Source organism: Cavia porcellus, unplaced genomic scaffold, assembly GCF_034190915.1.
Source record: "Cavia porcellus strain 051 isolate PalLab524CR breed Dunkin Hartley unplaced genomic scaffold, mCavPor4.1 scaffold_27, whole genome shotgun sequence".
Taxonomy (NCBI): domain Eukaryota; kingdom Metazoa; phylum Chordata; class Mammalia; order Rodentia; family Caviidae; genus Cavia; species Cavia porcellus.
Window position 1 is genome coordinate 11,220,735 of NW_026947510.1, and position 24,974 is coordinate 11,245,708.

Below are 24,974 nucleotides of genomic sequence, written 5' to 3' on the forward strand. Positions count from 1 at the left end.
AGGTCAAATGCACAGGCCACCTTTGTAACACAGTCAGTGCAGCTGTCTCCTGGCTGAACATCTGGTCTCTAACCTGATGTTATTTTATTAAGTGAGATATGCAAGTGGGACATTCCCCATATGAAATAGCTTGCCACATCATAGTGTGGTTGCCCTCAGTCTTAGCACATGTGTGGGTTAGAACCCAGAAAGCAACCTCTTTCCACTTGTACTGAATACAATTATTAGAACAATGTGTTCAGTTCTAACAGTACTAACAGCTACTCCTTTCCTCTATTTCACAATATATTTTCAGCTGAATAACTAACGGAGGTTTAGAATACGCTCCTTGGCTAATGACTGTTCTTACCAAATGGTATTCCTGGGCAACTTACTGTCAGAACAAATGTTATCCTCAAAATACTTTCTGTGTTTGTGAGTCGTTCAACTCTGAGTTATAACATGCAACTTGAGTTTTTAAAATCAGAAATTCTGTCCACTAAAAACTGGAACTCATTTGTGATCAAAACTATTTCATCAACTCTCTCCTAATCAGATAATGGGTATTAGGCAATAGAATCCCATGAAAACTGAAGCTTTGTTTTTATTTTGTTCAACATCTAACTGATCTAGTACTGAAAGATATTTTTCAGAAAGAGAAGTACACTGAGTAATTGTTCCACAGCTAATGGAAAGCGGGGTGAAGTGCTGTTCATGGTTCTATTGTGGTCACCATTGGGAAACGAATGAGGCCCTTTAGGAGGCTCATCAACACCAATCTCCAAAAGCAAGACATTTGCACAGTGACAGAAAGCAGAGCGCAGCAGATGGACATGAGACAGTTAGACTCAGAGGAAGAATTTTGGAAAATCAGCTCCATTTTAATGACAATTCTGTAGCCCTACTTCCTGAAACCATCTCATTAATAGGATAAATTTCAGCATAAGCAATATGGAGTGTATGGGGGTGGGGCATAAGCATTCCAAACATAGCAAAGTTCTTAAATTATTTTAAATGCACCTCAAAAGACACAACTGGCAAAGTAGCAGAAGTATTCTGAAACGTAGTATTCTTTTTATTTTCAGCTTTTAGCATAGCTAGACAAGGTAATAAAATAATGAATGTAAATGCACAATTAATTTCATGATTGTTTTAGCCTGTAAGAAAACAGTCACTATCTTTTTAAGCACATTGGTTACCATACTTGCATCTCTAGTCCTGATTTATTTTGAAAGCTTAAAGTGATGTGATTTAATTACATGCAATATAAGGATATGAAGGGTAGGTGTTTGGAAGATCCTATGAAATATGTAGCACTTTGCTAATGCTTCGTATACCTTTTTGGTTCCTTAGGCAAAACCATTAGCTTATTAGCAGTAATGATACTGGTTGGGGACAGCCTGCATAATTTTGCAGATGGCCTAGTGTTGGGAGCAGCCTTCTCATCCTCATCTGAATCAGGAGTGACCACAACAATTGCTATCTTGTGTCATGAAATTCCACATGAAATGGGTAAGTTGGACAATAGAATCAAAAATTTTCCTGCTGTTTCAGAAAGTCATAGTACATTCATTACAGCTATGATTTACTTGGATTATCTTGCCAACATGACTGAAAGATGAATGCTTTCCATTTACAATTTATTTAAACCGTAAGAGTAAAAGGACTCAAATTTCTGAACCTCGAGGTAAAATTTAAGTAGATCTTTCCCAGAGCCGGAAATGACTGTGAATCTCAGAGAATTCTATATGAGAGAGAGTCATTCAGAGAAATTGAATTTTAAAGAACTTTGGCAAGAACTTTTAGATCTACATATTAAATGTGGGAAAAATACTAAGAGGAGAACTCCACTCATTATGCTAGAACACAGGGCAATGAGATAAAATAACATTTAAATTAAAACCAAACCATGGTTTCATCAACCTAATTTATATAAAATATTTAAAGTGAAGCATAAAATTGAAATGACAGGCCTTTGGTAGCAAATACACACAAGACTCTTTTTTCTGGGTAATCTTAATAGCCCTGTAATTCAAATCCTGCCCTCCAGGAACCAAGAGGGGATAAAATAGGGATTTCACAAACAGACCCAGAAATAGTAGGGATGGATTTGCACAAGCACAGGCTCTAGGGAGTGGGCTCTTAGCAACCATTCTTTCTGCTTCCCCTTTCGGGTCTTCAGCGCTCCCTGAAGCACTCAAGGTCTAAAACTTCTTTTTTTTTTTTTAAACACAGGGTCTTGCTGTGCAGTTCAGGCTGGCCTTGGATTTGGTTAGCAGCCTAGGCTTGCCTGGAACTCACAGGGACCTTCCTGCTCAGCCTCCAGAGGACTGGGATCACAAATGTGTGCTGCCACACTCAGATACCAATACATTATTGACCCATTCTTCTTGGAGAATTTATCTAAGGTCCTTCCTGAGCCGTTGAAACATAGCTGGTTTGGGAGCCTTATCCTACAGATCTGTGCTGACTACAATAGTGGTGAAGCACCTGATCTTCAACTCTAAATCATGAGACAGAGTGACGTCCACAGTATGCCTATTATAGGACCAATTATGCAATGGAAGCAGGACAGAGAGCCACCAGAGTCTCTCTTTACTCAGTTTCAATCTCAATCCCTGAGAAAGACAAGTGGGCACTCTGAAAATTGCGAGTAGGTCATTCTTTTGGAGGAAAGGTATAGGCAGAAGGAGGTCACTTTTCTATAACTGTCAAGATGACAAAGTCATTTTCTAAAGGAAAAACTTGTTTTCCTAACGGACTTTTGCAATTATTTAAAACTCCCTGATTAAGTAGTTTTTCGTTTCCCCACAGCAGTTTCTGCCTAAGTCACATAAGCCCATCTAATGTCATGATGTCCCCTGGTAAGTTTCCAGACAGCAAAGATTTAGAAGCCCCGGGTCAGAGGGTAACTTTGTTTTGCATTTGTCTAAGTTAAAAATGTCACCAGGCATCAGGAACTAAAGAATATGTCATAGATCTCCCTGAATAGACTGTATTTAGGAGAAGCAGCACTCCCAAACTACAACTTCCTGATAGTAGAATGAGTTGGCTGTGGTCCTAGAGAAATATAGGAAAGTGCTTTATTAACTGATCAATGAGCTTTACTTCCAAAATTGGTTCCAGTTGCTGAAATTTCAAACGGCCTACTGGCACAAAGGGATCATTGGTTAATTGATAATTACACTTTCTTTTTCCATTAAATTTCAGGAGACTTTGCTGTGCTCTTAAGCTCTGGGCTCTCTGTGAAGACTGCCATCCTGATGAATTTTATAAGTGCTCTGACTGCCTTCATAGGCCTGTACATTGGCCTGTCGGTATCTGCTGATCCCTGTGTCCAGGACTGGATATTAACAGTCACTGCGGGCATGTTCTTATATTTATCCTTGGTGGAAATGGTGAGCTTTATGGCCTTTCTATTTTGTTTTTCTAAACACTGAAGACATAAAAACAGTAAAAAAGAGCAAGTAATAAAATGGAAGGCAAAATTCAGAGAAAATGAGAAAAATATAATAATAATATAAATAATAGTATAAATGACTAGGGAAACATCCTATATATTCCAAGAAGGTAAATTGTATGTAGGAGGGATATGTTAGAAATATAGACAATGTGACGTTCTTTAGTAATTTAAGTGGAAAGAATGAAACTTTTGTAACTGTCCAAAAGTGGTCAGTAGCTCATTTTATTCCAGCCTAGAGTTATAGCTAAACAAGGAAACGTTGTGATAGTCATTCTGCTTATCCAAAGAACAACAGTCCAACTGAATTTGTCATTTAATTATCTGCTTGACCTAATTAACGAGTCATATTTTTGAAAATCAAGATTTTATCTTTGAGTTTTAACTACCAAAGGGCTCTCATGCTGGTGAAATGAGAAAGATCGTCGTGGTGCTTGGCCTCTAAAAGTACCCACTGTTTCCTCTTAAAGAGATCTTCGCTAACGCTAATAATAACACAGTCATCACTTTTCACCTCTACAATTTTACGAAGGAAATTCCTTGAACCTGTAAAATTTCACTTTGTTTTTTCCTGCCAGTTAAATTCTGATCTCTGTTAGATAAACTTGACTTTTTAAAGGTCACCCTCTGTTGGATTTGATTACCATCTAAATATCTTTCTGGTGAAATTCATGACTTTGCCTTCTCATCAGTTGTTCTTAGAAAAATAAAAATGAATTAAAATGACAAAAGAAATGCTTACGACTGAAAAATCACTCTGAACAGAAGTAATTTATGTTATTCCTTGTATCCTGGAGAAGATAAAGAAAAATAAACATGAAGGCAATATGTGAGACAGAGCCATTGGGATTCACTAATGATGAGGCAGAATCCGGATACTGTCATGACTGTAAGTAACATTTCCAGCCAGGCATAAGTGGTTCCTTCCCATAATCCCAGCACTCAGGAGGCAGAAGCAAAAGGATTGTAAATTCAAGACCAGCCTGAGTTTCCACACAGTAATATCTTGTCTCAAGAAAACAAAAGCAAAAGAAGGATTGGGAGGAAGAAGAGGAGGAAAACAAAGACAGGACAAAGGAGGAAGAAAGAAGAATACAAGAAAAAAGAAATAAGGGAATGTTTTCTAAGGAAAAAACAATGTGAAGGCAGGAGCCCAAGTGGATACAACCAGAATAACAGTATATTCTCAAGTACATTTCCATGAGATTCTCAGTGATTGCCACCATTTTAAGTCCCTGTGCATTTCTGAGTTGCTGGTTGTTCTTAATTCTTGTGAGTTCAAGCAGATGGGGTAAACACCAGGTGTACTTCCCTGCTTAGAAATGTTCTTAGGTATGCTTTGTGACCAGGAAAATGTTCATCTTAATAATGTACAAAAAGTGGACAAATTCTACTTCTATTTCGCAACCCAGTGACCCATTATGAGCTTTTGTTACAGAATCCTGCAGTCCTCTGGATTTCTAGCCTTTTGTGACTCTGCAAACAGCCTGTCAGTGACTGTTAGAGGATATGAACTTATCCTCTGTTAAAAATGTCTACCTATCAATGCTCAGATTCGCTTCTGAGCCTCCTGATTTTCAGCTTTCTACTTTTAATTTCTCTTTTCTTTATGGGTCAATTGAGGGCAATTGCTGTTTTCTTTTGAAGTTTATTCTGTTTTTAACCCAGTCTGGATCTCTCTTCAAGTATGATGGATGTATAGGTACAGTCAATCCTTTTTCTTTGTTATTGTGTCTATGTTTCCAAAATTGATCTGGGAAGATTACCAAGTGCCATTTGTCATGTGGAACTCTAAGATAAATATGTCATCCTGCCCTCACATTTCTACTCATCCTTTAAGGGCAAGAGATTGCTTATAAGAAAGCAATGCATCTGATATCCTATGAAATTCCAGCTATTATAAATCTTGACCTCGTTGTAAATTACTACTGGCCAAAGGGAAACCAGTATTCTGGCAGGAAGACAAGAAAGAAAATACTTCAGTTTTCCCCGGGCTACTTCCTAAAATCCAGGTCGCCTGCTCTCACGGCCTTCTGAGTAACTTCTAAACAAACACCGGCTCTTTCACACAGCCACAAGTTTAACTGTTGGTGTGCTCTGGGCCCATGCCAAAGCAAACAGTCTGTCTTTTAAAGAGAAGAAAACAAGGTTCCAAGCTCCAAAATAGCAAAGAAAATAAATGACAGCAACCGAAGGATAATATAATGGCTATTGGCTAAATCCTGCCTATTTTACCAGGCAGCGGCTAAGCAGGGTTAATCTTAAAAGACTCCCTAGATTTTTGCTTAGTTTGTTTCAAAGATGTTGGGTGTGTTTGATTTCAAACTCCTAAAAGAGAAAGAATAAGGGGCCAGAATGGGGCCATTAGCAACCAGATCAACAAAGAAGAAAGTCTTCTCTGGGGAAAACTGCCAACCTTCATTCTCTAAAATGGGATTGCCCTATCCAAGTGCACTAACTCCCAGTGGCATTGAATCATTGCTAAGGGAAGTTAAGAACAAATACAGCTCTGCGTGGGTGGCCAGAGGAAATCAGTTATGAAGATGAGAGTCCCAGACTAGGTTTCCCTAAAAGCAGGGCAAAAGACAAAGGTGAGTGGGAAAACAGTTCACTCTGGAGATATTCTTAGCAAACAAAGGGCTGGAGGAATGAAAACAGAAGACAAAAAAAGTCAAAACAGCGATCTGTTCCTACTAAGCTGACCAGCACTTTGAGGACTGCATCACTTAAGACCTTCTGAGGAGGCTTACACCACATGCCTCGAAACTATTTACCTGAGAGAAGCTTTGTTTGGAGCCCATCATTCAACCATCCCCAGAAGCACTATGTCTCCACATTTCATGGTAGGCATGCTTGAGTGCCGAGGCTATTCCCATAGACCCATGCTGTTACTTACCTCAGAGAACCCCAGTACAAAGGAATGGGATACAATATTCAACAGAATCAAAGATTGGTACCAAAAGTAGCCAACACCTTCTTGGAACTGGTCTTTGTAGCAGTGGCTGGGGAAGAAGATGAATGAATATGAAGTAAACACACGTGACATCTATTAATGGTTGTCTCCTTCTAGCCCAAATGATCACACCACCCTTTCGGTCAACTCTCTTCCGAAGTCCTTTCTAATTACAACCATCCAAAAACTCCAAGTTATTTAATACAAAGTATCTGGAGGAAAAAGAGCCATAGCAGCTGGTTTTGAGGCCATTTGTATTTGATATTTGTCCTCTCTGTTCTCTGGCACCCAATCTTGATTCTCCTCCCCTCTGCACAGCACTTGGATGGATCCAGGGCCCTTTCCTGGAAGGGACACCCAGGGCTTCACTGAGAGGTCTGGGCACTTACACACGTTTCCTCTAGTGGCCTGTTCACTATTGTACCAGGAATGGGAGCACCCCAAGGAATCCTCCAGTTTCCAGCTAGGTTCTTTCTTCCCCCACACTTTGTGTCACCACAACCATTGCTCAAGGTAATCATCAGTGAATTTTCCCACCGTGATGGTAGCTCTTTATTTGTTATTGGGCCACTGATATAAAAAACAGTAGGTGATCAGGTGGCAGTCATAGCTTCAAGTTCATGGGAAACTTTTTTTTTGTATTCCCTGGTGTATTCTCCCTAAGAACAAAAATCTGTGATCTTATATGCCTAAGTTTCCAGGACCAGGAAACCTGAATTTCACAAGGGGGAGAAAAAACCAGCAATAACTACATATCAATGCTTATTATTTCTGCTATGATTTTTATTATCTCTATCCTTACACTGTGTTTTGTTTCTTTATTTTCTTTGATACATGAGGTAAAAATTACAGAGTAGATTTTTAATCTTTTTATTCTAATATTAGTAATTAAAGCTATAAACTTCCTTTGAAACACTGATTCAGCTGACTCCCATGTATTAAACATGTTTTCTGTTTATACTGATCATTTTGAAATGCTTTTGAATTTCTCATGTATTTTTTTATTTCAAAGCTTTTATTATAATATTTAATTACAAAATTTAGAAAAATCCTTTCTAATAATTTCATCACCCTAGTATTGTTAATATTTTGATATACTTCCATATAATTTTCCCGTATATGTGGTTTTCTTTCCCTTTTTTTCTTTTTGCACAAGGTTGACCCTAAGAAGCATTAAGTTACATACCCAGAGCTTTTTTTATTTTAAAAAATTGTTTTCAATTAAGTTTACTGGTATATTTTAGATATAATTAATGATCATATACATCTTAGGGACTTTGTACTTTTACATGATATCATTTGATTCTTCATTTTTTCCCTAATTCCTTTGCCTTATTGCAACCCCTCTTCCCTCCCTAATAACAAAGATTTGTTTCCTTTGTATCCTCATTTTTCTTTTTTTCTTCTTTCCTTTTCCTCTTCCCTAGTTCCTCTTTCCTTTTGAATAATTTCTTGCCATTTCATAGTACCCATAATATATTTTGGTCCTTATTTACTATTTCAGTTTCTCATACCAGGGAGACAATGCAATATTTACCTATGTGTGTCCTATTTATTTCACTTAAGAATATGGCCTCAAGGTGCATCCACTTACCTAAAATGTCTCAATTTTATCCTTCTTTATGGCTGAGTAGTGCTCCATTGTATTTTTTTTAAAAAACACATCTTTTTATCCATTCATTGCTTGATGGGCATGTGAATTGTGTCCAGGATTTAGATATTATAAATTGTGCTGCTAATAAACATGGGTGCACATATATTGCTATGGTACAAGTCTGTAATTCTTCATGGAATATACTAAGAAGGAGTATAGCTGGGTCAAATGGCACCTCTGACCCTAGTTTTTGAGAAATCTCCACACTGATTTCCACAGATGTACAAATCTACACTTTTTACTAACAGTGGAGAAGGGTTCCTTTTCCCCACAGCCCCTTTAGCATTTGTTAATGGTTGATTTCTTGATGATAGCCATTCTTTCTGGAGAGGGAATCCAGGTTGTTTTAATTTGCATCTCCCAAACGATCAACAGTGTTGAACATTTTTTTCATAATATTTGTTTGCTGTTTGTGCTTTCTGTTCTGAGACATGTCTATTTACTTACATCAGATGACCATTTCTGGATTGGGTTTTTAAATTTGGGAGGGCTGGTTTCTTCAATTGCTTATATGTTTTACATATAAGTCCTTTGTTTGAAGGATGACCAACTAAAACTTTTTCCCACTCTGCGGGTTGTCTTTTCACTCTGTTGGTCATTTCTTTTGTTTTTGCAGAAGCTTTTTAATAGGATGAGATCCCAGTGGTTGATTCTTTGTATTATTTCCAGTGCAATCAGAAGTTTGTTTATGAAATTCTTGCTCACACCTACGTCCTCAAGAATTCTGCCTATTATCTCTTATAGCAGATTTAGTGTTTCTGTTTTAATGTTTAGATTGGTGATTCATTTTAATTTTAGCTTAGTACCAGTACCATGCTGTTTTTTTATCACAGTAGCTTTGTAATATTAATTTGAAGTCAGAGATTGTGATGCCCCTTGACTTCTCTTTGCTGTCCAGAATTGTTTTTGCTATTTTGTGTCTCTTCTGATACCAAATGAATTTTAGGAATGCTTCTCTAGTTCTGTGAGGTATGTTAAGGATATTTTGGTTGAGATTATATTAAATTTGGATAAAAATTTTGGTAGTATGGCCATTTTCACTATGTTAGGTCTTCCAAATCATGAGTGAAGGATATCTTTCCATTTTCTGATATGCTCTTCCATCTCCTTTTTCAGAATACTATAATTTTCTTTTTTTAAAATTTTATTTAAAAGGAATAAGAGAAAAACACAAAACAAAACAAAACAAAGCAGTGTGAGGGTACAAGTAATACAGAGCTACAAAAAAAAATAGTAAGAAATCACCAGTTAATAGATTACACATTATCATCTTAGAGATAGTTGCTCAAATCACAGTATCAAAGCATACAAAGGGGACATTCAAACAAGTGAGACTGTAAACAGTTGTGCTCAATGATCCAACCAAAAACATTAATATGGTCAGCTATTTAACACCCCTAAACACACTTGCTGTTATATCCTTTAGAGCTCTTTTTTTCCCTCTCTTTTTTACAACAAAATTTACACATTTTGGGTTTTATTACTCCTTAGTTCTTATTACTTTTTGGGGGGGAGAGAATAAAGTCAAATATGGCAAAACAAAGCTGTCAGTCAAAACCAAGGATAGACATAGCACGTGATGTAAAACAGAGTACAAGGTTATCAACAATGGTTATCAACAATGTCTCTTGTTTCCTTAAAAAGAATTGTCTATCTCATTAGATATTATAAAGTTGAACAAAACAGTAGAGAACAAGACTAATAAAGCTTAAGCATTGTAAACATTACAGGACTTCCAAAGGAGACAATAGTCAAACCAGAATGGGCATCTTAGTGAATCTTATTGCCTTCAAAGTACTTGCCTATACCCTCAAACTTGATACTATCATACAGAATGGAACAGAGTCTAATCAGTCAAAACAAGATCGTGGGAGTACTACAGGACTTCAAAACAAGTTAATAGGAAATCAAAAAAAAGTTACTATTATATATCCTGCTAATTTTTTAAATTTTTCCCCTTAATTAAAATAAACATAAGAAATAACTAAATAATTTTTTTAAAGAATAAGGGAGAGATTGAGATAAAACAGGACATAACAATATAACAATACAGGTCAAAGCATGACCTAGTGCTTCACCACCAAATAACCCGACTTAATAGTAGTTACCATAGTGTCTGTTTTTTTCCTTGAAATATTTGAATAAAACTTCATATACTATAGCTTCAAATATTTCCATATCAAGAAGCCCAGAATAAAGCCTTTCCAATTAATAAGTGAAACTTTATAAGACTTCAAGGCCACATAATGGGGAATCATGATTACCACATATTTTTATATATTTGAATCATTACTTACATTAGGGAAACTATTCGGTATTCACACATGCGAGATTGATTTATTTCACTTATGAGTATGGTCTCAAGCTGTACCCATTTATTGATAAATATCTCAATGTGATCCTTCTTTATAGCTGAATAATACTCCATTGTATAGAAATACCACAACTTTTTTATCCATTCCTCAGTTGATGGACACTTGGGTTGTTTCCAAGATCTGGCAATTATAAATTGTGCTGCTATAAACATAGGTGCGCATATATCACTGTGGTATGATGCTTTCAGTTCTTCAGGGAATATGCCTAGAAGTGGAATAGCTGGAATAAATGGGACTTCCAATCCCAGCTTTTTGAGAAATCTCCAGACTGACCTCCACAAAGGCTGCACCAGTCTACACTCCCACCAACAGTGTGGGAGAGTTCCTTTTTCCCCACAGCCTCTCCAGCATTTGTTGTTGTTGGTTTTCTTGATCCTGGCCATTCTTTCAGGAGTGAGATGGTATCTCAGTGTGGTTTTAATTTGCATTTCTCTAATGACCAATGATGATGAACATTTTTTCATGTATTTATTTGTCATTTGCATTTTTTCATCTGAGAAGTGCGTATTCATCTCAGATGCCCATTTTTGGATTGGATCTTTGAATTTTGGGGGTCTGAGTTTTTTTAATTCTTTATGTGTTTTAGACAAGAGTCCCTTGTCTGAGGGGGCGTTCACTAAGATCTTTTCCCAGTTTGTGGTTTTTCTTTTCATTATGCTGGAGATTTCTTTTGACATGCAGAAACTTCAATGTAAAGATCTTTTACTTCCTTTGTTATATTGATTCTTTTTTTTTTTTTTTTTTTTTTTTTTTTTTGGATGCTGTTGTGAAAGATGTGATTTCTCTAATTTCTTTCACGGTGAGTTTATTATTTGTATACAGGCTATTGATTTTTTATCACTGATTTTCTATCCACCTATACTACTGAATTTGATTATTAAGTCTAGAAGTCTTTTGGTGAAGTTTTTGGGGTTTTCTATGTCATCTGTAAATAATAATTTAGCTTCTTCTACTTGGTAATGGTGAAAATTTTTCTTGATGATTTGCTACATTCTGTTTGCCAGTATCTTATTGAGAATTTTTGCATCTATGTTCATTCGTGAGATTGCCTATAGTTTTCTTTTTTGGTTGAGTCCCTCTTTGGTTTTGGTATCTGAGTAATATTTGCCTCCAGGAAGAATTATGGAAGTATCTCTTCCCTTTCAATTTCATTAAAGAGTTTCAGCATCAGTGACATTAGATTTTTGTCTAAATTTCTTTTAGAATTAAACAGTGAATTCTTCAAGACCTGGGCTTTTCTTTGTTGGTAAGATTTTAATTACACTTTCAATTTCATTGACTGATATTGGATTTTTTAGAATCTTTGTATCTTCTTGATTCAGTTTTGATATTTTATATATATCGAGGAATCTGTCCATTTCTTCTGCATTTTCCATCTTACTGGAGTACAGGTTCTCAAAATATATATTGATGATCTCCTGAATTTCTGCTTGATCCTTTGTGATTTCACCCCTTTTATCCCTATTTGTGTAAATTTAAGTCTTTTCTTTCCTTTTTTTGATCAGGTTGGCTAAAGTTTTATCAATTTTATTTGATACTTCAAAGTACCAACTCTTTGAGGTATTGATTCTTTGTATTATTTTCTTAGTCTCAAGTGCATTAATTTCTGTTCTATGATTTTCTCTCTTGTATGAGGTTTGGGTTTGATATGTTCTGCTTTTTCTAGAAGTTTGAGGTTCAACATTAAGTTGTGTATTTGAGCACATTTTGTTTTTCTGATGTGAGAATTCACTACTGTAAGTTTCCCACATAGGACTGTCTTCATCATGTCCCATAGATTTCAGTATGTTTTATCAGCATTGTTGCCTAATGTAGATACTATTTTTTTCTTTAATTTCCTCTGTGACTCTTTGTTTGTTCAGGAGGGTGTTGCTTAATTTGCACATGTTTACGTAGTTTTTGTGATTTCTTTTGCCATTGATTTCCATTTTCATTTCACTGTGGTCAAATGTTATGCATGGGATAATTTCAATTCCTCTGCATTTACTTAAGCATGTTCTATAAGTTAGTATATGATCTATTTTGGAAAATGTGCCATGTGCACTTGAGAAGACTGTGTACTCTTATGTTGTGGGGTGGGATACTCTGTAGACCTATACTAAATACATTTGTTCACAGATTTAGTTTAGTTCTGATATTTCTTTATTGATTTTTAGTCTAGGTAATCTATCTAATTGTGACCAGAACATTAAGGTCCTCCATTATAACTGTGTTAGTGCTTATTTGATTTTTCAGGTCAAATTTTTTTTTATGTATTTGGGTGCACTGGTATTTGGTACATATATATTTATGATTGTTACATCTTCTTGGAGTTTTCTATTAACATGTGTGTAGTGACCTTCTTTGTCTCTTTAGGATTAGTCATGAGGTTCACATCTGCAAATAAAATAGCAACCCTTGCTTTTTGCTGGGCATGGAGTATTGTTTTCCATGCTTTTTCAGTCTACAAATTTCTTTTTCAGTTAAATGTATTTCTTCTATGCAGCGTATTGTTGCATCTTGTTTATTGATCCATTCTGCCAGTTTATTTCTTTTCACTGATGAACTGAGAGCATTTACCTTAATGGCAATAACTGATAGGTAGTGGCTTATCTGTCTTTTATTATTTTCCTGTTGTTGATTCCCTGTCTTTCCTCTCTGTTCAATTTTTTATTCTGTTTGGTGGCTCCTTTTTTGGTGTTTTTGCGCTTGTGATTTTTGTTTTATCTTTATAATATATGCTTCAAAGTATTTTGGAATTCTTATTTTGTGATCATGAATTTCTTCAGTTGCTCTTTGTCATGGAAGTATCTTATTTCTCTATTGATTTTGAAAGAGTTTTATGGAGTACATCAATCTAGGTTAGAGGTCATTTTCTTTTAGGGCTTGAAGTAAATCATTCCAAGCTCTCCTTGATTTATTTGATGGTTTGTGTTGGGAAGTCTGCTATAATTTTGATGGGTTTTTCTTTATAGGTAATTTGTTCCATTTCTCTGCTTTTAATATTCTGTTCTTGTATTGAATTTCTGGAATGTTGATTATTATATGCATTGGTGTAGATTTATTTTGGACATGACCATTTGGAGTTCTATATGCTTCATTTATTTATATGTCAAATTTTTTATCCATTTTTGGGAAGTTTTCTGCCATTACTTCTCTGAAGAGGTTTTTTTTTAAATGACATTTGTGCTTCTCCAGTTTTCTCACTGACTCCATCAATCTTATATTTTTCTTCTTTGCTTCATCTTGCAGCTGTTGGATTGATTTTTCAGTCTCTTGCTATTTTTAAGATACATTCTTTTTCCTCTTTGCTAGTTGTAATCCTAGATCTGATATTATATTCTTTTCTGCATTCAATCTGCTGGTTCGATAGCCTCTTCCATTTGTCTTTTCACTTCTGATGCTTTCATTTCAGAATCATATTATTTCAGAGTCCAGTGAGTGACTTTCAGTTTCCTCTATCTCATTGTGTTTTGGACTTGTCCTGGGAGGGATGGAGGTCTGAGGTTGCATTTTGTTTCCTCATTTTGTCATTTTCTATTTTTTGTTTTATGTGTCAATGCTTGTAGATTTCTTATGATGACAACTTTATCTCTAGTATCGAGGCTTCCCTAGGAAATTTCTGTTCCTCAGAGATGTCTTCCAGATATAGGTAGTCCTTGGGCTTTGTGTCTATCCCAAGAACCTACCTTCCCAATTTATTAAGGATAAGAAATTGCTATCTATTTGGATTAGAATCTAGTCTTTTGGTACCAGACTATGGTGATGGTTATGACCCCAGACAATCACAGTGTTGTTATACAAGGGGGAAAATTGATTATAACAGATATGACACCCTGACTAAAGTAGTACAGTTAACAATAACAATGGCATCAAGCACAACCTAGCTAACAAACTGTGATAGCTATTAATCTGATACCTCTAATCATTGAATCAAATTCTACAATTATATAAAATAAACCAATATACTCCAGGAAGTTGTATGCCATGATTTTCCCCTTACCAGAGTGTTTTTATCCTATCCTTGATAGGGTATTTAAGAGGGATAGGGATAAGTTAGGTGACTGAGGTCAAATATAGTAAAAAATAAGGCTGGAGGGAAAAGGATGATCACCTAAGTTTTGGGAAACTTGAAACACAGGAGAGAAAGAATAAAAGAGAAAATGAAAGAGTATTGAAGTAAACCATAAAGAAAAGATACAATGTTCATGTTAATGAAAACATCATAAAATCAAGAGAGATAGCTGGGGGAAAAAAGAAGACAAATAGCAGAAAACAAAAATAAAGGTAAAAAACTAATGAGAAAAGAAAGGGAAAAAAAGCCCAACCACCTAGAAAAAGGAAAAACAATCAAACAATCAAAAAGAAAGAAAAGCAGTAAAATTCCTCCTGTGTCCACCGTTCTGTGTAGTGTCCAGGTCAGACCCTGAAACATGCTGTGTACTCCAGCCAAGTTTGCAGTGGAATTTATACCAAGTATGGGACTGATCTTGGCCTCTGGATGTGGGGAATGGGACTGGTCTTCTGGTGCTGGCTTTCTCTCTGAGTCCTTTGGTATAGGTAGCTGCACCTTCCTGCTTCTGTTCTGTGTGACTGTGTGCTGGAGCACAGTACTAAGATTCTCCTCAAATTGTGTTCCCATAAAAACAAGTGTGTAGCAATTTCAAGGGACTCTGAGATATAACTATAGATGTCCTTGCATTTGAGACTGGACAAATCCCCCAGGTCCACTACATTAATAGGACCCAAGTAGATGTGGAGGGGCTGCAACTCAGGGCAGGAGGCAGTGGGGGAAAGGAGCCCCCTCCCCCCCAAAAAACCAAATCTGAAGTGACCTCTCTATGTAAATACAGGGCAAATTAGTTACAGGCACCCTCTGTACCTGCAGGTTCCACAGAAATAGATCTGCAGATCAAAAATATCCCTCCTTGCAAAACTGTATCTGTACTGATCTTATACAGACTTTGTTGTCATCATTTGCTAAACCATGTAGTATAATTATTACATATCATTTACATTTATTAGGTACTACAAATAATTTACACAACTGATTTAAAGGATACAGGAGGATGTGCATAGGATGCATATAAATACTATACCATTTTATAGAAAGGGCTTAAGCATCTTCAGATTTTGGTTTGGAGGAAGGCAGGAGGTGTTGGAATCAAAGACTCGTAGATCTGAAGCATGATCTTATGCTCTGTTTCCATCCTTCTTCCCACTACCAATCTCCCAGACCACACAGTGTCCTAAATTTTTTTCTGCCTCTCCAATTTTGGATGCTCTTTTAAAATGACTCTTCTATCAAGGACCCCTGCAGTGAGTCCCCAATGTCTTGCAAGATGTTACAGTGCACAGCAAAAGAAAGCAAGAGACAAAATAGCAATGCAAAGAGGACCTGAGGTGACCAGTTGTTCACAGGGAGTGAAAGCAGGTCAGGACCTTGGTATTTATCGGTCAAATGTGTGTCAAGAACAATAGGTGAAAGGTAGTGAGTGTTTCCAGGAACAGTAGAAGAACAAAGCTTCCTTGCAAGGATGAGATAAGAGGCAATAAGAATATAGTTTCCCGGGGGAGCTATTCACTGTTTTGTTTTGTTTTGTTTTGTTTTATTATTTAAGAGGAAAAAGAGAAAAACACAAAACAAAACAAAGCGGTGTAAGGGTACACGTAATACAGAACTACAAAAAAAAAAAAAAAACAGTAAGAAATCACCTGTTAATAGATTACATTTTATCATCTTGAAAACAGTTGCTCAAATCACAGTATCAAAGAATACAAAGTGGACATTCAAACAGGGAGACTGCAAACAGCTGTGTTCAATGATCCAAAAACATTGATATAGTCAGCTATTTAACACCCCTAAACACACTTGCTGTTATATCCGTTAGAGCTCTTTTTTTTTTCCCCTCTCTTTTTTACAACAAAATTTACACATTTTGGATTTTATTACTCCTTAGTTCTTATTGCTTTTTTGGGGGGGAGAGAATACAGTCAAATATGGCAAAACAAAGCTGTCAGTCAAAACCAAGGATAGACATAGCACATGGTGTAGAACAGAGTACAAGGTTATCAACAATGGTTATCAACGATGTCTCTTGTTTTCTTAAAAAGAATTGTCTATCTCATTAGATATTATAAAGTTGGACAAAACAGTAGAGAACAAGACCAATAAAACTTAGGCATTGTAAACATTACAGGACTTCCAAAGAAGACAATGGTCAAACCAGAATGGGAATCTTAGTGAATCTTATGGCCTTCAAAGTAGTTGCCTATATCCTCAAACTTGATACTGTCATACAGAATGGAACAGAGTCTAATCAGTCAAAACAAGATCGTGGGAGTATTACAGGACTTCAAAACAAGTTAATAGGAAATCAAAAAGAGTTACTATTATATATCCTAATTTTTTAAATTTTTCCCCTTAATTAAGACAAACATAAGAAATAACTAAATAATTTTTTTTAAAGAATAAGGGGGAGATTGAGATAAAACAGGACCTAACAATATAACAATAGAGGTCAAAGCATGACTGTTTCAGCAACCTAGTACTTCACCACCATATAACCCAACTTAATAGTAGTTACCATAGTGTCTGTCTTTTTCAAGGGAGCTATTCACTGTTACTACTACCTTGCTTTAAAGATACTTACCGTCCTCAGCAGGTCTAACCTTGCCCTGTGAGCACCCTGGTATCAGTAGCTGTAGGGCTTAAGCTGTGACCAGGAGAAAGCAGGAAGACTCTGTGTTCCAGTCTGACTCACAGGACAGGACAAAGACGGGCTGGGACCTCCTAAACTCAGTTCATAATCTGTGGTCCCTGGCACTCTTCTTCAAGACTGTAGCTAATGTTTCTGCAAATTTATTTCATTTACATACTAATGTAGGAGGAAACAGCCAGAACAAGAATACTCACTTTGGAGCAATTTGCTATCTGAGCTCTCCCTGAAATCCCTCTCAGAAGATTCACAATCAGGTTTTCCTGGAGCACTTTTGTAATTTTCAAGCCACTTTGTGTGAAAATCAGGTAAACAGTATTTTGAATCTGAATTTAAGATTTTCTGTCTTTAAAGGCAAGGAAATAAATAGAATCGAGGAAATAAATAGAATTAGCAGAATCCTGTGGAATTTCTCTGCAATTATTTTAGTTCAGTAAATATAACAGCTTCAAGATAGTGAGTTGAATGAAAAGAACATGAACTGAGAGGAGAGCAAAATTCTAGCCAGGCCTCTTCATTAATCACATGACTAGACTTTTAACCAGTTTGTACACACTCAGTTTACTCTTATTCCCTCCTCCCCATCATTATTTATCTTTCAAATTTGACATTTGATTAAATCATTTTATATCAGAGAAATCTGGATAAGTCCAAATGTAGTTCAGTCAATAGTTTACAGCCACCAGTTGAGGCTGAAAAATTAGTCCTTTTGTATTAAAAAAATCTTAAATTATCTTAATTCCTAGATCTTATACCTTATAATTCCTAGGTATAATCTCTTTAAACAGTATCTGTCCACAGGCAGAAGTTCTTTCTCTGAAAAAGATACATGAAATCTTATATAGCATATATTTCAAATAAGTGAGAGTGAAGGAAACTGGTAGCATTTTACAGTGTTTTTCTGAAAAAATGACCAGAATTTCAACCTTATTTCCATCAGTAAAATTAATACAATTTAGCATTCAAATGATTTCTTCATAAAAGTAAAAAGTATGACTCATTCTCACCAACAACTTTGGAAGAGTTCTATTCTTTCTGTTAAACCTTACAGTTAGAAATTTTCTAAGAGAGTGAGAAATAGGCCTCGTTTATTTTGATAAATATGTAATGCTCTATAATTTTAAAAAATTCGACTTCCTCTCTGAAATTGCACACGCACACACACACACACACACACTTCAAATTAGTCACTTCTTAGGACAATATAAAAGCTAGTTGATGGCTGTCTTTGTTGAGCTATACAATTAAGAATTTGTCTAACTGAATCATTTCTAGGAAAAACAGGAGAGATGTATTGTTAAATACAAATGAAATGACATTGATAGGATCTTTATTTTATAACTCATAGATCTCTAAAGAGCAATTTTTATGCATGACTTTGGGAAGATACCACAGGTCCATAAAATCCTGAATTTGAATAGCTGATAAATACATTTATTTCTCTTTTTGTATAATATATTTCTAATGCTAAAGCTTTTAAAGTTATCTTGAGAGAGGCTACTGGTTTTACAATCTCAGATACACTGAAAGCTTTAGTGTCTGACTTCTTGCTTAGAAAAAAAGATTAAAATTGTTGTATTAACTTTATTTAAGTCTACTAATTAAAAAAATCAATTCAAAACAGGACCTGTGTTAATAAGAAAAATCTACCAATTTCAGGATATCGTGAGTCAACATAGTAATCTGTTTTCAGGATCCTACTAATCAAATATGATTCTAAAATAGAACACAATGTCACTATCCTCCTTTTCACAGATTCAAAAAGAAAAACCAAGAAAATAAAGTCCATTTAAAAAGAGAAAACTTAAATAAGAATCACAAGATTACCACACCCAAACTTTTATTGAATTAAATACTTGAGAGATTATTAAAGCAATAATTGATATAGTATTTTAAGTGGACATTTCAGAGGAAATTTCCATTTTCCAGAATATTGTAGAAAGGGCCCTCCTGAAATTTTGTAGCTGATTACACTTTCTTTTTTGAGGCTAGGGAACCTTTTCCACCAAGTCAAGTCAAAGGATCAGCCAGATTCCTTAAGAAGAAGGAAGTTTTACCAAGGTGTGGTGGTACATGCCTATCCTCCAGCACTAAGAGACAGAGAATCAAGGGTTTAAGCTCAACCAGGGAAATTTAGTGAGACCCTTTCTCAGTTTTTAAAAAGGGGCTGAAGATGTAGCTTAGCAGAAGTGTAGCCCCTGAATTCAAACCCTAATACAAAAAAAAAAAAAAAAGGAAAAGACTAGAAAACTCTAGACTTCTTTCTATCTCGTTTCTAATAGCCAATCACAAAATTACTCAAAATACTCAATACTGCAGATGACTAAAAGGATGGGGTTCCCAATTCTCCAGAAATGGATTGTTTTATGGTTATTTATGAACATGAGAGTTGAGTTTATGCTTTGAACTTTGACTTCCAAACATAACTCAGAATTTCCTATTTCTCAGTGATAATGATAACCTTTACCAGGCAGTAAACACTTCTCCCTATCATCTATATACCTAGACCTACCCTAAAAACCTTAATGTACTACTGCAGTAAGCTAAACACAAACAAACAACAACAAAAAAACTAAACAGGTAATCAAAGGAATGCCTTTGAAATCGTGGTGTGTATGTGTTTATTGTGGTAAAATATATGTATCACGAAATTTAGCATTCTAAGTTTTTAGGTGTACAATTCAAAAGCATTAACTCTATTCACACTGTTATGCAGTCATCACCACTATCTGTCTCCAGAACTTTTTTCTTTTTGGTACTAGAAATTGAACTCATGACCTTGCATTTGCAGGCAGGCACTGTGCTGCTGATCTATATATCTCCAGCCCTCTAGAACTTTTTTATCTTCCAAAAGTGAAACTCTGCAAACATTTTGTTCCATTCTATTGGGTATCTTTAATTCTCTTGGTTCTGTCCTTTGCAAAAAAAGTTTTTAATTTTGATTAAGTCCTATTTATCTTCTGTTTTGTTGGCTATGCTTTTCATATCTAAGAAACTGCTGTGAAGTTCAGTGTCGTGAAACTTTTCACTTGAACTTCCTGTGCACCTAGTTTTGTGTCTGGCATTTATTTGGAAAAATTCTTAGTCCTTATTGTTTCAAATATTGCTTCTCTCTTACCCTGATTTATGAAACTTTTTGTAGCTGTCTCAAAATTCTTTGCTCTGGTTTTGCTTTGTTCTTTAGTCTTTTTCTCTCTGCTTTTTAAAAAAAATTCTTTAAGAATATCCTCAAAAACATAGGTTCTTTCTTTGATAATCTATTAATGACCTCATCAAAGACATTCTTCATTACTGTTACAGTGTTTAATATCCAACTTATTTTTTCTTTTGATTCTTCACAAAATACATTGTTCATTTGTTTTTATGTGTTTTTTCCTTTTTTCTTATTGTATCCCCTTAGCACTTAGTGGAAATATTGTGTCTACTCAATGTATTAATCATTATTATTCTCCTATTATTTTATTATGAAATTTTGTTTTACTTTGTTCATAAAATAAATTTTTTCCTCAAAAAATATTTCTAAACTAATAATATCAACATTCCTGCCATATCTTACTCTAATTCTGATGATCGTTCAATCTTTGTAAACTTTTATACTTTTAGCATACTTTACAATTTTGTTGAAAAGCAGACATGATATACTAGATAAAAAAGTTGTGCTAACTTGATCTTTCACAGCATATTAGTAAAGTATAGGAGAAGGAAATTCTGTGTCCGCATGGATGAAAGTTTGCTGATTCCTGAGATGCCCTCAGGGCATCTTTCTTGTCATGTCTGTACAAAATAGTTGTTTTCTTTTCAACTGCAGTAATGTCTTTAGCAGCCATACCTCCTTTGACTCAACTTTACAGGTGTTTCCTGTGGGACCAAATTTTAAGTTTTTCAAATTTTTCTTCTCAGCCTTTTGCCCTCAGTTCTTACTATAAATCTGGCTAAAAGCAACCAGCACTATCCATGCCAAGCTAAATGTTAGGCTGTCTTGAAATTTCTTTTTCCAAATTAGTTTATTGTCCTTAATCTCATTCTTCTGTCAAATCTCAGAACATGTACAAAATGTAATAAAACAATTTTTTTACCGTAATGTAACATATATGGCTTCTTATCCAACTGCTAATAGAGATCTTATTCCCAACTGAAACCTACATTTGGTCAGCTTTATTACCTACATTCCTCTCTGTATTCTGGTCTTCTGCGTTTGTACCAGAATCACTTTTCAGGTTCTGCTTCACTATACTAAGGCTTCTCTAGCCAGTATCTCTAAACCTTTCAAAATTGTTCCAGCAACACAATTTCTAAGGATTCTAAACCACATAGTCAGGTACAGTTATAGCAATGACTACACCTCTCTGGTACCAATTTTCTGTATTATTTAGATTTTCCATTGCTGGGACACAACACCTGACACCCACAATTTAATTTAACTCACAGTTTGGGGAAATTCAACCCATTTGTCAGTTGGCTCCAAGGCATTTTGGTGGGAGCTTCTGATGGAACCAAACTGTATATTCTATGTGGCTGGGAAACAGACCAGAGAAAGAATATGAGAGTGGAGCAGGCTAGGAGTGTATGTAGTACCAAGGCATGGCTCCGTGACCCACCAGACACACCCAGGACAGTGCTTAACTCATCCTCTCGGTTCCTTAGTGCAGTGGAGTTAAAAGATCATGACTAACAGTCACAGAGGTCCGGGTCTCATAGGCACGCTGTGTCCCTGAATGGCACTCACAAAGACACTCCTTCCTCCTTACCTTGCCATAGTAGTTAGGGCAGCTGGTATTGCATATTTTCTTTCTCTAAGATACATTAACTTCTGTAAACCAAAGTGAGATTTGCTAGTGGTTAACTAGTTTCTCCTGAGGGTAGGCCTTATTTAAAAGAGCATACTGCTCTGGCATATTGGAAGATGATTATTTTTCTCCTTCCTCTGCCAGATGCAGGAAGAGATTTTTTTCTCTAGTGTTCACTGGGAACCATTTAGAAGTGAGCTTCACAGACGCAGACAGACCTTATGACTGGATCCTTTGGTGTTTTTCCAGTTGTCCTCACTGAAAATTGATTCATTATAGTCAAGTGTTCTAGCCCAAGCGTTGGTTCTAGCAGGACTTCTGTTGGTAGGCTCCTTCTGTGAGGAGTTGTGATTTTCTGAATCTACCTGCTGTCTCTCCAGGGTCTGAGACAATGGTGTGCTCCGTGACCTCTCTTCTTGCATGGATCTAAGAAGAGTTGTTTGTTTTTTATCTGATCAGCTCTGTACATGTTAGAGCAGAGTGGTAACTTGTAAGTTTTTTATATGTTGTATTGCAAACTAGAAGGCACTAAATGCTTGACTTTAAAGCACACAATGTGCACTTGCAAACAAGTAATTGGACGTTTTTCAAGCCAAATGGTGACTCTAAACATGTATTTGTTTTGTTTTTCAATGTTTTCTTTGCACTCAACCAAAATAGAGTTAACTCTAATTCTGTGGCATTTGTAAATGGCTCACTGTGTCCTGGCAGAAGGTAGTATCTAAGAGCAAATATGTTCTCAAGAAAGCTAGCATGGTTAGGATGTCCTCAAATGCAAGTTTCTGAGTTTTTTCTTCATCATATTTCTCAGGAACAAACATGACTCTGCTTATTAGATGCGACTGCGTACCTGTCACAGCATGTACAATGGGGCTTGGGATCCTCTTAGAAAACTATGGCATCAGTCAGTTGTCGAGTGCGCGTTGTAACACAGTCACTTTAACAATCAGTGATGCTAAAAGCTATGTATTCCTGAGAGAAGAAAGAAATAGTTGAGCAACAATTTTTCTTCCATAAAAGACATCACCAAGTATCTTCATTAGATGACTATTGATTTTCTGTACATGAATTGTGAATCATTATTAATGAAAGGTCTTTGATATTATTTATCCTTCTTAGACATTGGATGTTGATATTTTTTCTTCAGAATATTCATGTGTGAATCATGAATGAAAGTAACACTGAAATATTCACTAACAGCTCTTTAATGGCACAAAGAAAACAGTTTGAGATTACAGATGGCAATAGAGGGCTAGTGCCTGCCTGGCAGGCTCAAGGTGCTGAGTTCAATTTGCAGTACTCCTCCCACCCCCAAATACAAATGGAAGTAGATAAATGGGACTTTGCTGGCATGGAAGTCTAAAGTACAGAGAGAAATAAAATATTAGCTCCAGAGAATATCTTGCATGTTATCCTTCTTTGTGATAGGTATTTCCTATTATGTAATTGTCACGGACTATCTGGGATGTGGTATTAATTTCTACTCTTTCCTGATACATTCTCCTAATTTTCTCCATGAAGATTTATTTCAAAGCTTTGGCTTGACTAGAATTACAGTTGGAGGGACTGACTTAAGTTTAAAACATTTACTTAGTATCATCCTCTAAAAATGTTAAGAAATTCCTTGTAGTAGTTAACCATTGCCACTATGTCTCCAATGGATAATAAAATAAAATAGAATTACCTATGGACAAGTCATGACCAGTGTGTGAACTATTGTGTATTTTGAAGAGCTGCTTACCTGTGCCTTGATACAAAATGTTGAAAAGAGTTTTACAATGATAGATTAATAATTGCATTGTAGATAAAGTCCCCATCCCACCCCCAACCCCCAAAATTACAATTTCTTGAGTCTCATGTTTTTGCGTCCATGGGTATGAGCTAGGCAATTTGCTAAACATAATGTTTAAAAAAGTAAGTTACTTTCCCACTTCAACATTTCTAAATTTCTGGCGGAAATCTAAAGGTCATTTCTCTTTGCACTGTCTCTGGGAAAGTCTCTTTTGCTAAAATTTTTCCCATTTTTTCTGTTCCTTCACCTCAATTATAATATATTTTATCCATTATTTCAGCTTCCCTAGTCTTATGGTATAAATCAAATCTGCAAAACTGCTCAACAGCAGAACTTAATGGCCCTGGAGTAAAAAGAGACTTTTCTTGATGAAAGCCAGGGGAACAGAAAAAAAGCAAAATATATGCTCTTGAAATTTAATTCCTATGGACTTTTATTTTTCTTCAAACTTTACTTACTGAAATGATGAAAAATATGAGTAACTTCAGAGGAGCTGAAAAGCTGTAATCAGATATGACTTAAACTTTGGCACTTTATATTTGTGTCTTTTGGAAAGGTTTTCTATAAGGCTCTCTGGTATTTTGGCAAGTACCCAAGAGATATTATGAGTCATGTATTCATTATTATGCTAGAAAAGAACTAAGTATTATCTCAAAGGAAGTTTTAACTGTGTTCTCTTATGCACAATTTATATGTGGACAAGGAGAGTTCAGATAGGCCACCCAAATTAAAATTAAAGCTTCTATTTTTTTGGATAAGAATCACCTTAAACATTTTTTATAATGGAATTTTCATTGTTCATATTTGTTCACTCATGAAGTGTGTTTGTACCACCTTTTGCAAATGTACCCTTGACAAAGCAGCACTGTGATGTATTTTATGGAGATAGAAAGATATCTGAATCATTTGTTTCCGTCCCATTTTCCTTTATATTCAGTAATGGATCTATGCCTAACTTGACACTTTAGCATTAACCCTCTCCATTCATCTTTTAATTCCATAGAGTTAGTGCCAATAATGGACAAGGGTGAATTTCAGATAGAGAGCTGATGTCGGTAGTTATTCCTAGGTCCTCTCCAGTAATAAGCTGACCTGAATTCTGGACCTACTTCTGACATCACAGCTAAGTGACTCTGGGCAAGTCCTTATTTTCCCTGAGCCAATGCTCCCACATAACACAAATGAATTAATATTTTTCTCTTTTGCAGGATTATGGTAATGGAAGGAAATGTAATAAAGAATATGATATAAATGAAAAGCAAATAAAATGTGTTGC

General features: G+C 35.7%; 1 protein-coding gene across 1 annotated transcript in view; it reads left to right on the forward strand.

Moving 5' to 3' along the window:
* Slc39a12 (solute carrier family 39 member 12) overlaps positions 1-24,974 on the forward strand; it is a 63,768-nt gene that overhangs the window by 35,483 nt on the left and 3,311 nt on the right. Inside the window, exons 11-12 of the mRNA XM_003462762.5 lie at positions 1,333-1,491; positions 3,190-3,377. Of these exons, the coding sequence (XP_003462810.2) occupies positions 1,333-1,491; positions 3,190-3,377 (347 nt within the window). The remainder of the gene's footprint in view (positions 1-1,332; positions 1,492-3,189; positions 3,378-24,974) is intronic.